Source organism: Protopterus annectens, chromosome 12.part0, assembly GCF_019279795.1.
Source record: "Protopterus annectens isolate FY-2018-M chromosome 12.part0, PAN1.0, whole genome shotgun sequence".
NCBI lineage: Eukaryota > Metazoa > Chordata > Ceratodontiformes > Protopteridae > Protopterus > Protopterus annectens.
Window position 1 is genome coordinate 652,126,209 of NC_056746.1, and position 16,743 is coordinate 652,142,951.

The 16,743-nt window shown below is 37.9% G+C and overlaps 1 protein-coding gene across 1 annotated transcript in view; it reads left to right on the top strand.

Moving 5' to 3' along the window:
• LOC122817353 (retinal rod rhodopsin-sensitive cGMP 3',5'-cyclic phosphodiesterase subunit gamma-like) overlaps nt 1–9,835 on the top strand; it is a 154,189-nt gene extending 144,354 nt beyond the window's left edge. The window contains exon 3 of the mRNA XM_044090558.1: nt 9,473–9,835. Within this exon, the coding sequence (XP_043946493.1) occupies nt 9,473–9,549 (77 nt within the window). The 3' untranslated portion in view covers nt 9,550–9,835. The remainder of the gene's footprint in view (nt 1–9,472) is intronic.
• Nucleotides 9,836–16,743: the final 6,908 nt, after the last annotated feature.

The following is a 16,743-nucleotide window of genomic DNA, read 5'->3' on the forward strand; positions in this document are numbered from 1 at the left end:
CTAGCTTCCCTTGTGGAACATTTCAAGCCTAGCTAATTTCCATTCCAAAGGTGAGAATCAAACCCTGTATTTTGTGTTTGTGAGGTCAACACCTTAACCATTATACCAATCCCCAACCCCCCATAATGGGAAGGGGACATACAACAGCTCACATGTTATTAGCAATACTGAGAATAGGTGAGTTTCAAACAACAGCATCAGGATTTATTCACACCCCTTCCTGTCCTCTTTGTCTATCGTCACTGCACTTACACCTTATGCCACAGGGAAAGTAGATTTACTCATGAACATTGTACGGAATCTTGCATACTGAAAAATACTAAGTGAATCTAAACTACTAAGAGCATGGACTACTTTTATACACAAAAATCAGCAACATTAATGGTCAGGCCATAACGGATGCTTTAAGATATTCTGATTATTTCCTAATTCTTTATCTCTTCTTTCTTTCTAATATTACCAATTATTGCAAATCCCCATCTTTGACGTATATAACCAAGGACAGCATGAAATCCAACCCTCATGTTCAAGATCTTTCACTTGTCTGCATACTTTCTCACCTCCCAACTTTGGGCCTTAAAACTATGTCCTAACTTAGCCGTCACATGACTAGCACTGTCTGACAATATTTCTATGTAGTAATAAACAGCTAAGCTTTTCCTGTCTTAAGCATAATGCCTAAAATAATCCTGCCTGAAAAAACAATCTAATACTCCCACCCCCACAAGGGGTGTAAATCTCCTTAATCACATCCTTCTCAACTGCCCCCCACCCCCACCCCCACCACCACGCATGTCGCCTCCTCCCTGGTTAAATCAGATCACCTAGCAGTAGCCTTCACCCTTAATCCCATCCACAGAAACTCCACTGTATTTCAGGATTATTCTAAAGCCAACTTGTTACTATTTACCAATATCCTAGACAACCAGATATGGCATATCTACCAAACAAGCCAATGCATGATGTCACCATTGCTTCTGAATACTCTTTAGAATTGTACTCCCTTTTGAATGAATGTATTAAAGAGGTGCTCTCATCTGACATAAGGAATTGTGAAGAGTTCATAACTAAGTTTTCATGTTGGAACTCCTACATATATAAACCATGTAGAAAACAGAAAAAGTTCAAGATACTTTGTAAATAATCCTGTCTTCCTCATTATAGACATCATTTGAAAGCATTAAGCAAGACACACAGGTTTACTATGAGAGACAGCAAAACCAGTTATGAGTTTAGAGAAGCCACAAATACAAATAATAACCGTATATTACAAAATTCAGTAGTAATACTGCTCCAAAATTATCTCCGATGGCATTTCCCCCTCCAACCCAGAAACCAAAACTATTTCTCTGGCTGAAAAATTTAGATTAAATTTCATGCCGCCCACACATCTCGTTGCATTGCCCTTCAATTTCTCCCTTGTCATACATGTAATCATGTAAAAACTAAAAACTGTAGCTCAATAAGCCCCACTTATATTCCAGGATGTCTGCTTGCAAGGATGAAATATCACATAGCCCAGTCTTTCTAAATCTTTTTAAACTTGGACTCTCGGCAGTCTATCTAATTACAGCTTGGAGAACTGCTTAAGTTGTACCACTTCACAATGGTGAACCCCATAAATGACTCTGGTAGCTACCCATTTCACAAGGCCGGCATCAACTGACCATGTTAACCATAATCCTATTAGTCTTACTAGTATCATTTGAAATGCTATGGATCTTATTATTGCTAAACTAATTAATGATATTGGTGACTGCCAAACTAATATTAAACTATTAAACTATGAAACTATTATTAATAAATTATTATTAGTTATGAGAAAGAGTGGAAGCTAGGTTAAGAAGGGAGGTGATGATTAATGAGCAGCAGTATGGTTTCATGCCAGGAAAGAGCACTACAGATGCAATGTTTGCTCTGAGAGTGTTGTTGGAGAAATACAGAGAAGGTCAGAAGGAGTTGCATTGTGTCTTTGTAAACTTAGAGAAAGCATCTGACAGGGTGCCTAGAGAGGAGTTGTGGTATTGTATGAGGAAGTCAGGAGTGGCAGAAAAGTATGTAAGAGTGGTACAGGATATGTATGAGGGTAGTGTGACAGCGGTGAGGTCTGCGGTGGGAGTGACGGATGCGTTTAAGGTGGAGGTGGGATTACATCAAGGATCAGCTCTGAGCCCTTTCGTATTTGCAATGGTGATGGACAGGTTGACAAATGAGATCAGACAGGAGTCCCCATGGACTATAATGTTTGCAGATGACATTGTGATCTGTAGTGAGAGTAGGGAACAGGTTGAGGAGACCCTGGAGAGGTGGAGATATGCTCTAGAGAGGGGAGGAATGATGGTCAGCAGGACTATAACAAAATATATGTGTGTGAATGATGAGGATACAGGGAGTAGAGTTGGAGAAGGTGGTTAAGTTTAAATACTTGGTATCAACAGTTTAGCCATGGTGAGTGTGGAAGAGAGGTGCAGAAGAGAATGCAGGCAGGTGGAGTGGGTGGAGAAGTGTCAGGAGATACTCATGACAGATAGGTACCAGTAAGAGTGAAAGGGAAGATCTACAAGATGGTAGTGAGTCCAGCTATGTTATATGGGTCGGACATGGTGGCACTGACAAAACGACTGGAGTCAGAGCTGGACTACCCAGTTTCCATTTTGATCAATCACTCCATACTCGAACAGTATGTTCCTAAAATTTGGAAAATCTCTTATTTTAATTATTATTTTTTATTTTACATTTGTTAACCGGGAAAGTCCACTGGACACATGTCCATTTTCAGTGGAGGCCCAGGGAGAAAAGCTCCACACAAAAACAATAAAGTAAAAAGATGATGTATGAATACAAAATAAAAGTGTTAACAAAATAATAAAGTGAGAAATACAATAGTTATGAACATTTTGGAAGACTCCAACATTTGTAAGTAGTAACACGTATGCAATAATGGTACATACAGCTATATATTTATATATATATATATATATATATATATATATATATATATATATATATATATATATACAGCTTAGTTTGATAAGACAAGTAATGATATATAAGAGTTGTACCTTTACTTTTACTAAAGGCATAATCTATTATCTATCATGAATAGAGTAGGATAGTGAAGATGATGATAGGAATGTCCTGGACCAGGACAAGAGCAGAGCCAAGCATCAGCAAAGTGAGTTCTTAGTGACGTTTTAAACAAGGATATAGATGGTATGAATGTTATGTGAGGTGGTAAGGAGTTTCATATTTTAGAGACAAAATTAAAAAAGAGAGATTCCCCTGCTGTGTTGTTGGGTTTAGTAACTACTAGAAGAAATTTATTGTTAGAGCAGAGGGTTCTTTGATTAGAATAAGGCTGAAATAGGTTTTGGAGTGAGGGAGTTTTCTGAGGATAATGCAAAATTTTATGAGCTAGCATAATTGATTGTGCTGCAAGAGATTTGGAAATTCTATCCAATTAAGTTGCTTTAAAGCTGTGCAGTGGTGAGTTTTGTATGGGGAGTCTGATGCAAACCTGGCAATTTTATTGTAGCAGGATTCTAATTTTGTTCATTCAGTCTTTTTGATATTAGTAAGGATAGGAGAGGCATAGAGAAGGGTGGAGATGAGATGGGTATGTGATTGTTGTGGGTTTAGTAAGAAACTGTCTATTTCTATAGAGGATACCCAGTTTGTATGTACTTTCTTAATAGTAATGGCTATATGGATGTCAAATCTCAAATTATTGTCTATGTCAACACCAAGAAGTATTGTATGTGCTATGGGGGAAATGATAGTTTTATTACTGGACATGATATTGAAGGAGGAGACTGAGTGGGTGGCTATAGTAGGTTTAAAGAGAAGTAGTTTTGTTTTACTAGGATTCAAAATAAGTTGGATGTTAGAGAGAAATGTTTCAACTGATAGGAAGGAAAGTTGGGTAAGTGACTGGAGTTCATTTATAGAAGATGCTGCACAAATTAATGTGGAATCATTGGCATATTGTATGACAGATGCATGTGGACTGGAATTATGGAGGTTGTTTGTGTAAAGAGAGAATAGTATATCATTCCACTTCATAATGGAGGAATCAGTACAGATGTATCTAACTACAGACCAATTGCAATTGTATCCCCTTTATCCAAAATTCTATTAAAATGTATCAATTCCTAGATCATAAACTCTCTTACTCTCTCCCTTACTGATACCACAAGAAAATCCATTGCCAGAACCCATCTACTCTCTACCCTGCTCTATGCCTCTGCCACTTTCATCAACCTGAAAAAAACTGATCTATCAAAACTTGAAGTCTGCTATAATAAGATCGTCAAATTTGCCACTGATTCCCCATCTAGATCCCATCACTGCAATGTCTTACTCCAACTAAACTGGCTTGAATTATCCAATCTCCTAACATACAGTCAACTAACAATGACCCATGCCATAGTATGCCAACCAGAAAAATGCCCAGCACTCTGTAACCTATTTCAACTGCAAACTAACAAAAGACAATTGAGATCTTCTGACACATTTCTCTTACAAGTCACAAAAGCTAACAACTATTAAAGAGATTCTCTGTACTCTAATAAAATCTCCAGAATTTGGAAACTGACCCCACAGAACATAGTAACTATCTCTAACCCCTCACAATTCAAAACACTCCTCAAAATACATCTATCTAACACCTGGCTATGCACCAGGCTATCTCCTGGTTAAGTAAAGTTCCACTCTTTAAGACCTTACCCCATTGATAGCCAATAATAAATTTACTTAAAGGAATTCTTGTCAGTATCACTTTTGTAAATAATGTACCAGCAACATGTAATCATATATATCACAGCATGTACTGTAATTGTTTCTTCTGAATAACTTGTGTTTCACTGAATCTGTAGCAACTATAAGAACTTAAAAATTGAAAATAGAAATAAACAAAAAGGTTTTTTACCTCAAGGCCACACTCTGAAAGGAGTGAAGGGTAGGGGGAAAACCTGGAGGAATTGAGTGTGGCACAACATCTGAATATTAGGTTAAATAATAAAATTGTGATAGCTTATGATGGTAAATTAAACTCTTATCAAGATTTTAATATTTTTAATTACACATATTTGAACATAAATGAAACATATTTCACTCTTTTTAAAAAAGTTTTTAAATTTGTGCCTTCTTTTAAAGTGTGTTTTGTTGATGTTATTACAGAGTTCAAACTTTTTTATAGAAAGTTAAATCTTCAATTAATGTTCAAACAACAACCTAATCTGATTTTTATTATTGTAAATGAATTATTTTTAAGAAAAAGAGTTGTTTTAACCCCCCTTTACATCCCCTAATCTCGGCTTATGAGAAAGCATCTTTACCAGAAATACACTTGGCTTTATCTACTAACAGAAATAGATTTTTTAATTTAAATAAGGAAGAATTTTTATTAATGGAAGAACTTAGAAAGAATGAAAGTTTAAGAATAATGAAGCCGGACAAGGGGGGGGGGGGTAGTAATTTATGACAAGATGGATTATGTTAATTGTCTATTAACATTATTTCATGACACTACTAGATACCAGTAAGCTTTGAGGAATGAAGTTTTTTTTTGCACACAAGAAGATTCAGTATTTCCTAGAGGATTCCTTACTACAAGGGGTTATTTAAGAAGATTTACTTAGTTTTTTGAAAACGGAACATCCATTGGTCCCGGTGGCATTCAGTATTCCGAAAGTCCACAAGGATATAGAACAACCCCCATTTAGAGTTACAATCTCAACACACAATAGCGCCACCCATCTCTTAGGGGGTTTTATTGATAGGCTCCTTAAGAATTGTGTAGATTCCATTCACTGTTTATTAAAAGACTCCTGGGATTTTCTATCTAAAACAGATAAAAAAATGGTATAGTGACAATTGTTCTTTTTCAGCAATTGACGTGGTTGATTTATTTACATCTATTCCCCACCAAGAATGGTTAGAGTTGTTTTAAGATGCACCTCGTAGTCTTACTAACTTTAGTGAGGTGATGATTCATTTTATTATGGCAATCATGGAATTTATATTATTGAAAAATGTTTTCACCTTTGAAGGAGAATATTTTAAACAAATTAAAGGTGTGATGATGGGTGCCAGCTGTGCACCCATTTATGCCAATTTAGTACTCTATGCCTGGGAATCAAAGTATGTTTTTGGATCTAACTATTTTCAATACTGGTTTTGTTATTTGCGGTTTTTGGATAATATTTGTGGAAAGAAACCACACAGATACCAGTTCAATTTGTTGATTATATGAATAGTATTAGTACATATTTTGAATTTACTTCAAACAACAAATACTATTATTAATTATTTAGGCATTACTTTGTACAAATATACAGATAAGAGTTGTTTTGCTTCTAAAAGTTATAGAAAGGAAACATTTTTGAATAATTTTCTGGATTTTCACAGTAACCATCCTATGCATATGAAACATAATATATTTAAGGGACAGCTCATTCGAGCAGCTAGGATGTGTTCTGATTTGGATAATTTCAAATTAGAAATAATTAAAATTATGGGTATGTTTGAAAATAGAGGTTACCCTTTAAGTAAGATGGGTAGTATTGTAGAAGAAGTATTAACAGGCTGGGGAACTAAATATAAACACCTCTTGAGTGAGAATAGTGAAGCAGCATCATTTAAGAAGTGTAAGGCTGTTGTAAGTAAGGACTATAGCAGTAGTATGGTTATTCCAAATGGATCTGGTATTAAAGAGGTTACGGACATTATATTAAAAATTAGATTATATTTAAGTGTAATCCAGATATCTTAGAAATGCTATGTCAAGGACCTCTTTTTGTGTAAAAACTGGAAAGAATTTTAAGTTCTTATTTGAACATAATTATATTAAACCACCCTTAGCTTTGAGAGGCACCACCAGGTGTGGTTCATGTAAACAATGTCCCTTTGTTCTGGCAGCGGATTCAGTTGAAATAAAGGGAACCAATTGATTGATTAGATTATGTAAGGGTAATTGTAACACCCAAGGCTTGATCTATATTGCAATATGCAAAAAACTTTAAAGTTATTATGTGAGGAAAATTGGGAGAATGTTTAAGAAAAGGATCTATGAACATTTATATTCTATTTCTAGAGCAAACATCAATAATTCACTGTACAAGCATTCTTTAGTATGCCAGGAGTTCACTAAATTTAAGTCTGGAATCTTAGTAGTAGTGCCACATAGTGTAAAGGGTGGGTGGTGGGAATTAGAAATAGAAATGAAGGAACTTTATTGGATTATAAAGTTAAATTAAATTTTTCCTCTAGGTCTTAATGAAAACTTATCGTTCTTGCTAATTTTAAAGAAAAGGGCATTAGTCTTATAAGTATATCATTATTTATATTTTTTAATTTTAATACTGTTCTCATGTATGTTTTTAATGAAGAGTTTGCCTTTTTTATTGATGTTATGAGTTTATTTCCGTATTTTCCTTGCTTTTTGTTATGGACGTTATGAGTTTATTTCAGTATTTTTCTTTCATGTTGAATTGAGTAAAGTTTATTGTCTCCTTTAGGCTGGTTGTTAAATTAATTAGAAGAGGAAATTGTCTATTGTTCATTTCCTGTATAAGTGGTATTCATTGTTGTAATTCTTGTTCTGATGAATTCCCATTGATATTAAGGGACGAAAGTGCTTAACGTAGCAAATAAATAGTTTTTTTATGTATTTGTTCCACTTGTTTTTGAGCTTATTGTGTTTTACAGACCCTTGGTACTTTGTTATTTTATCTTCAACTATAAGAACCTTGTTAACATATTTATACTCTGTTATTCTAAACAACTCAATGAGTTATTTCTTTGTATGTGCTTGTATTTCTTTGCTTTGTACTTTGTTTTATCATTTGTAACCTCTGAGGCTAACCCTCCCCAGCCCACCCCAGGCCTCCACTGAAAAAGGGACTATTTGATACTCTTAATATGCATGTTCCTATTTGTTTTTGTATTTGTACCAGTGTTGAACAGAACACTGCATGTTTCCTCATTTATAGATGCTTATAAAGTATGCAGTCCCTACTCCTGTTACTAATCAGAGCATGCCATATTGGTAAGTTTGCCAATGCACCAGCTATGTTTCTGTTGCCATATTGGTAAGTCTGCCAGTGTATAAGCTATGTTTCTGTTGCTGATAGCTGTCCAGACTCTACTTGGTGAACTTTCTCACATGCAGATTCCCCAATATTCCGCCAGCTTTGGGTGACAGTATTGCTTAGAGTGTTTCCTCAGACCCACCCCTGATGGATTTGTTGCACATGCACAAAACTAACAGCACCAGAAACACTAGATCCAGGGATCTGAACTTTGCCTGTGACATGAACAAAACATGCTGTAGAGACAGATATGTGTCCCAAAGGAATCCCTGCACTAGGGGAATAGGCTCCACATCCATGTAAAACAGAAATCATCCCTGACCCTATTCAAATGAAATCTTTCCAGCTGGATGGGAAAATGTAAATTTATGTCTGGTCTGGCCCCCAAGTTCCTTATGGACAGAGGCCATCAGTAAGAAAAGTATTATCCTAACACTCCCCTACAAATTCTTAGTTACCTCCCTACTAACATGAACCCCCCTCAACGTATAGATGCCCATGATACTCGGGCCCCAAATGGTCTGGGGTGTGTCACTAGTCTTGTAAGAGCCCTAGCAGGAATTAGCCTAGTAACAACCTATGAACCTCTTACTACTAACCTATTACTAAAGCACTATCCTTTGGTATACCATTTGTACAGTGACAAACAGCTGTTGGGTCTTCTGCATTAAATGCCTTGATCTTGTGAAGCGATTTACCTTGCTAACAGACTGTCAAACTACTGCAAAGTTCAAGATAGCCCTAGCATCCCTGTTATTCAAGCAATCATTTAATTAAGACTGAATTTACAGCCAATATGTAGCACACTTTAAAGCAGGATTTGTTGGAAATTTATTTTATTGTATTTTTTAATTATGTGCTTGTGGTTTCATTAGCAAATCACTTTAAATGATGGTAAAATATGTTACAAATTACATTAAACTGACTGGCTGGATCTATAGTCAGGGATTAAAACCAGCAAATGCACAAGCATGCAGGCCAAGTCTTATTACTTCATTTAATGAAGTAAGACGATTTGATCACTTTAATTTGCTGAAGAGTAACTAAGAGGTGATAACCACTGTTAACTGTTTGCAAGCACTTCACAGTGATATCCTCTGGTACTGTCTTCAGTTACTGAATTAAGTGGATTTGGTCACATTAATTTGCTGAAGAGTAAATGAGAGGTGGTAAATACTGTTGAACTGTTTGCAGGCATTCCACAGTGATATCCTCAAGTACAGTCTTCTCTATTCCCAGATGGAAACTCATGACATCCAACAGTCATGTTACTAGTACTTTATGATAACCATTGCCATTAGGTGCAAGTTTATGACTAAGCACATTAGCTGATCACCTGGGTTGTAAACAGCAATGTCTTCTAATCTCTTTTTTCCCCACAGATATCACTGTGATTTGCCCATGGGAAGCATTCAGCCACTTGGAACTGCATGAACTGGCTCAGTATGGGATCATCTAAGACCAAGTTGACGGCTAGTGAATTGTTATCCTTTTGCAGTGGATCACTGCCTCCAGCATCAACTCTCATTGCCACATTGGAAAAATCTCTCCAACTGTCAAAACTTGCATGGAGTTCTACACTATGGAAAGGTCATTTCTTCAGAGCTTGCTTGTAGAGTGCAAAAGTCATGAAAGGAACTATCCCAAGTACTGGCAAAAACTACATTAAAAATCACATTTAAGCAATAGAAAAGTAATCAATAGTTACTATTTAATTCACACTAAACTGGTGGTCAGAATGTCAATTTAAATTTTAGAACATTATTTTTTTCCATTTAACATGTAATGGAAAAAAAAAAAAAAAATATATATATATATATATATATATATATATATGTGTGTGTGTGTGTGTGTGTGTGTGTGTGTGTGTGTGTTTCCAAACAGATTAACTATTATGAACTGTCGAGATATGTTTATTATTAATTACAGTCTGGTTTAACTTTTATACAGTTTTATTCACACCCATTTGGCAATCTCGTGTTGCTAATGAAGTCGACATAAAACAGTAAGGCTGTTGTCTACTAAAATATATGTGACCCTGCAGCTTTTGAATAGCTGACGCTTTCTATAACAAAGCATTGAAAATGTTTTGCTTTAATAAAAATGCTTGTAAGAGACAGGAGCTAGATTTCATTCAAGAATTAGTTCAGAGGGTTTATTTAAATTTGATCACTGATAATTCTGCTTTTCTCTTATCCCTGCATATAGCTCACCATTGCAAACAGATTGGTTTTGGATGGCTTTACTGAGGAGACATTGATGCTAAATTTGGATATTATTATTTTGAGTGCAGCTTTAAACTTGTCAGGTGGGACATGGAATCTGCTGTATCTATAAAGAGTGACACGCAAATGCATTGTGAACTTATTATATCTTACCCAACTAAGTTATCAGCTAAGAGAAAATCCAGTATTAAATATTTTATTTTTGAACAAAATTTCTGGGGAGTAAATATGTGACTGATGCACTGTTAGATGGATCAGATAATAATATAATTTTGTTTGGTATACAAATAGTTCTTTGCAAGGAGCAGTGTGGATTTACCACATCCTATTCACATCTTCTAGATGTTAGAAAGAAATGAGGTCAATTGAAGAAACGAGACTGGAAATTGTAAGAAGATTAGTTTAAACCATTAACAAACACAAATTGTTAAATAAACATAACACTCTAAGGAGTACCTGGGTCCCAAGAATGATAGAGATGACCATTGTTAACTAGAAAAATACAGCAGCAGTAACAGATGGCCACAATAAATAATAAAAATAAACTTTACAAACTAATAGAAAAAATAACATTGCTGCATCAAATAGTGCATATAATAAGGTTAGCTAGGAACATAAGAATACAATTAAACAAAAGAGTAAAGCCAAATGAAAATTAACTTGTCCATTGATATTATATAATTTTCATAGTACACATACGTAAACATGCTTTTATAAGGAAAAGGACTAAAGTTAATTAAAAGTAGCTACAGACATTGGCTGGAGAAAGACAAGTAATCTCTGCAGAGTTGTTAAACAATTTAAACAGCTATTTTGTGTTAATAAATTAGAATGTATAAATTCTAGAAGTCTACAAAAGACTGAAGGTGAATAATAGTGTTTCAGGGGATGATGTAACACTTCTTTAAAGTTAAATGGAAATAGAAGCATTTAGTAAAGCATGAGAAAAGGTTATCTTGCATTAAAGTAGAAAAGAGTTAATATCGTACAAATTTATAGTGACAAAAATAGCCAGATGACCCAAATAATTTTAAACTTACAAGCATGTTCAGCTCTTAGACTAAAGTACTGGAGAGGGTGATTAGTATCAGCATACAAAAAGGTAACAGTTATGAATGCAGAGAATGGAGGTAATATGCAGATGAGAAAAACTGCCATCTATTGTTTAAGAGTGAATATTTTTTGGAGAAGAGCATATCTCAGGCAATGGACGTTGGTGTTCAGAAAGACACTGTATTTACAAATTGCTGAAAAGCATTTGACAATATTAGTCATAAAAAACTACTATACATATTATCTGCTTTGTTTTAAAGTGTTTGTCTGATAAAATGGATCAGAAAGTGACTGAATAATACATTCTGGAGATTGAGCTTTGAGTAAGAGCACAAGCGATGTGTTAAGCTGTACTGGGGATACCTCAAAAATTCTTATTGTATTCACTTCTGTTTAAGATTTACATTACTGATCCTGCATATGATATACAGTGTATTAAATGTGCCAATGATATTAACATTGTAATACTTTCAGAAAGGAAACCCAAATGTAAAGAATGATACTCATTTTGTATTTTGATCAAGTGAAAGATAAAGGCAAACCTGGAAAAGTGAACATATATATCATATCTGGGGCCAACAAGCTATCGAGGCCTTATTTTTGGAAAGGAAAGTACAGCTGTTTAAGTAAAGTTACTATAACACTACATGTTCAAATGATCACTGTTACAGTAGACTGTTATATGGATTGTATCTTGTTAAAAATGTAACAGCCAGCCAGCTTTGAAAGCTTGTTGGCACATTTCATGTGCCAAAACCATTAGACAGCTCGAGCTGAGCTTACTAAAGGTCAGGTTTGGGTACATAGCCATTCACAGCCTCCATGTAAACAGAGAGAGGGACAGAGTTTAAAGCCATGAGAAGGATAATGCTAAGAAATGAAAAATTCTTGACTATACCTTTGGCATAACAATTATACAATAAAATAAGGGGGAAGGAGGGAGCAACTACTGCAGCGGTAACCATTTAAACATTTACTGATATGGTAAGTTTACTCATACAGCTACACTATCTTCTTCATTGTGATCATTGTCTCTGCATCCAAAGCTGTATATCTATAAGGGTAGATTACCACAGCTTAGATAGACATGGATGAGAAAAAAATGAGGGTCCAGGAGCCACTGGAAATGTCTTAGCAAAGCTAGTCCTAAACCTGGAGAAAGAGTCTAGTTTATAGTGCTGTGTAAAAGTGTGCACAAGAAACCAAGCTGCCATTTCTAGAATACTTCTAGACACCAACACTTTCCAAAAAGCCACAGATGAAGCCAATGTGATTACAGAATGAGCCTTGATTCTGCCTGGAATAGTTTTGTTGTGGCTGGAGTAACAAAAAGTAATAGCATAAGATAACCAGTTGAAAACAGTTTGATTTAACACTGGTTGTTATTTCCTCTTATCTTAACAAGAAATGAACAACTGATCAGAAACATTGTGGTCTGTCAAAATAGTACAGAGTTGTCTGTAACTGTCTAAGGTAAGAAAGTACAGCTGTGTACACTTACCATAAATGTAGATGTTCGAGTGTATTCACTGTTGCAGTCATCACACTTGGGTTATCTGCCTGCAGGTATCCCTCAGTTGGCCTGAATACCAAAGACTTAGTTTTTCTGCGTCGGTTGCTGTCACTCCAATACTGATGTCAAGTCATCAGGGGTATAAAAACAGGCAGCCTACGTGATTACATCAGATTTTCCTGGCCCAAATGTCAGGAGCCCCCCAAATAGGGAGCTAAGTTATGGTGGAAAAAACACCACCAGTAAAACATAAATACAAATAGCCCTGTAAAGGGTGAGTAATAAAGATAGAGGAGGAGACAGAGAGAAAGAGACAAGGGGGCTGGAGGATGGGAACCCAGGACTGCAACAGTGAATACACTCAAACAGCTACATTTATGGTATGTGTACACGACTGTACTATGTCTTCATGTTTCACTGTTGCAGTCATCACACTTGGGTTGATTCCCAAAGGTGAAGATTGGGTGGAGGCAGTCAAGAAGAGTTGGGGCTGGCTAGTATGCCCTGCAGGACTGCTGTTGCAAAACCCACCCTGGACTTGGAAAAGATAGGCAGGTGGTAATGCTTGGTGAAGGTATGAACAGAACTCCAGGTAGCAGCTTCCAGAATGTCCCTGGTAGGGTCTCCCTTGAGGAATGCTGTAGAGGCAGAAGTTGCCCTAGTGGAATTCATTTTTACCCCCTGAGGGGTTGGTTTCTCATGGTGTTTGTAACAAAAATGGATACAGTGTGCTATCCATTTGGAAATAGTTTGTTTAGATATGGCCTTGCCCTCTGCCCCTGGTGCAAAACTGACTAGTAACTGGTCAGATTTCCTGAAGGGCTTAGTCCTATCAAGGTAGAATCTGAGCTGTCTGTGCACATCTAAAGAGTGCAGAATCCTTTCCACTTTATTTTGAGAATTAGGAAAGAAGGTTGGCAAATGGATAGATTGGTTGACAGCTACACTGGACACCACTTCAGGCAAAAAAGTAGGGTTAGTCCTGAGGGAGACCCTGTCACCATGAAAAATAATGAATGGTTCCACAGCCATAAGTGCTTGTAGCTCAGATACTCTTCTAGCTGAAGTGATGGCCAGAAGCAAGGCTGTTTTCCAAAAGAGGAATTTTAACTCTGCTGATGCTGCAGGCTGAAAGGGGGGAAGCGTGAGCTTTTCCAGTACAAAGTTAAGGTCCCAAGCAGGGATGGGGGCTCTCCTTGGTGGCCTTAAGTTGTTGTCCCCTCTTAGGAACTGTTTGATGATAGGGTGAGAGAAGAGAGGTGGCTCAGTGTTGTAAAGAGCCGAGATGGCAGAGGCACGGATCTTAATGGAAGAGAAGGATAGGCCTCGGTGGAGTAGATCTGCTAGGTATTTCAGGATTAGAGGTAAGGAGGGCAGTGCTGTGTCCGCTCCTTTAGACTGAATCCAGGAACAATATCTTTTCCACTTATCAGCATAGGATTTCCTTGTACTGGGTCTTTTGGCTTCAAGAATGACATCCAGCACCTGCTTACTTAGGCTGGTCACAGAGGGAGAGTTCAAGGAATAAGCCAGGCTGCAAGGTTCAGGGTTTGCAGTTGCAAGATCTGTCCCTCCTACTGAGTGAGGAGGGTTGGGATCTGGAGTAGGTGCCATGGTGGCATCAGTGACAGGCTGCGCAGTAGTGGGTACCAGTGCTGGTGTAGCCAGTCTGGGGCAATCAGGATTGCCCTTGGTCTGTCCTGTATTATTTTGAGTAATACTCCTGTAAGGAGAGGCAGAAGGGGAAAAGCATAGATTGAGAGGTTTACCCACTGGAAGGATAAGGAATCCACTTTCCAGGCCCTGCTGTGAGGTGTCCTGGTGCAGAATTTGCTGATCTGGTGATTGTAGGGGGAGGCAAAAAGTTCCACCTCAGGGGTCCCCCATTTCTGAGTTAGAAGACAAAGTGCTGGGGTCTAACTGCCACTCATGTGGGTCTAGGAGATTTCTGCTTAAGTCGCCTGCCAGAGAGTTATGTTTGCCTGGCAGGAATTGAGCTTGCAGATGAATATGCATGTCCAAGGCCGTGTTCCACAGGGGTCATGGCTAGCCTGCAGAGTGGGTAAGAGTGGGTTCTCCCCTGCTTGTTGATGTACCACATAACTGTGGTATTATCTGTTTTGATTAGCAGGGGTCCTGGTGAGAGTAGGGATCTGAAAGGTGTCAGAGTGTGTTGAACAGCTAGCATTTTTTTTGGTTGAAGTGCAGATGAATTTGACTTGGGCTCCAGTGGCTCTGAATGCACTTGTCGTCCAGATGTGTCCCCCCAGGCACAGTCTGATGCATCTGTGGTTAGGGTCTGGGCAGTGTGGGGTTGTGTAAAGGGCAGTCCCTTGTTGTGGTTGCATGCTGTTGCCCACCAAAGAAACTCTGTCCTTAGACAAGTTATGATAGGTATGATGGTTTCCAGGTCCTGAGAATGTTGGCACCAAAGACTTTTTAAGTACCACTGAAGTTTCCTCATATGCAGTCTGGCATATGGAATTAGTAGAATGCAAGAGGCCATGAACCATAAAGCCTGCAGGATTTTCCTTGCGAAGAGCTGGGTTCTGGTGGCCATTTCAGCAAAGTAGCCTGTTAGGCTTGTTTTTCTGGAGTAAGGAATGCCATCTGGGATGCTGTGTCCAAGCTTGCTCCCAGGAATACAATCTTTTGACTGGGGACTAGTTTTGATTTATTTTCATTGATGGTGTACCCCAGTGAGGTTAGGAGGTTCTTTACAAATGTCAGGTGCTGCAACAGCTTTTCCTGACTGTCTGCCTGAATCAGGCAATCATCCAAGTAAGGATATATTTGAATCTTTCTCTGTCTGCAACAGGCAATGGCTGGAGCCAGGCATTTTGTGAAGACTCTGGGAGCAGTGGATAAGCCAAAAGGAAGTACAGAGAACTGATAATGCATAGATCCTCCCCTAAAATGGAGATATTTCCTGCAGGATTCCCTGATAGGGATGTACAGATAGGCTTCTTTTAGGTCTAGGGTGGCTAACCAGGCATCTTTGGACAGTAAAGGAAGAAGCTGCTGAAGGGTGAGCATTTTGAATTTAGGTACCACCAGGAAGGTGTTTAGAATGGAAAGCTCTAGGATTGGGTGCCAAGTGCCCTCTTTTCTGTGTACCAGGAAATGTCTGGAATAAAACCCCTGACCTATCTGTTCTGCAGGAACAGGTTGAATTGCCCTTATAGAGAGCAGAGATTGAACTTGATTTTGTGCCTCTGCCCACTGATTTGGAGGAAGGTCTGGGGAACCCTTTTGGGGTTGGCAGTGTGTGGAAGTAAAATTTGTACCCCTGGGATACAATGTTGAGGACCCATCGGACTTTGGTGATGGAGGTCCAGTTTTTTACATGGTGGGCAAGTTTTCCTCCTAGGGGCACGAGCAATTGGGCAGAGGTGAGGAGTGGAGTTGAGAAGTCATTGTGAATTCTTTCCATAAGGGGGTGGCTTAGCACTCCCTGTTTTAGAAATGGAGGTACTCCATTGCTTAGATCTCTGCATACCCTGAGACTGTAATCTGGGGGTCTGTTTCCCCTGGGTCTAGTATGAGATGGCCTTGAATGGACTGGAAAGGACCAATGTTTCGAGGGGCAATGCCTACTGAATCTTGGAGGCTGCACCTGCAAAAATCTTTGACTGTCTGCATAGACTTAGCTTTTTCTTCCATCTTTTTTAGAACATCTTCTGCTTTGGTGCCAAACAAATTGTCCTTATTCAAAGGAGCATCTAGTAATTTTGATGTGACATGGTCTGGCAAGGTCTGTTCCTTAAGCCAAGCATGCCTTCTCAGTACAGAACCAGTGACTGCTGCCCTGCAAGATGCGTCTAGGGGTCTATATTGCAACATCGAATGCTTAAAACAGCAA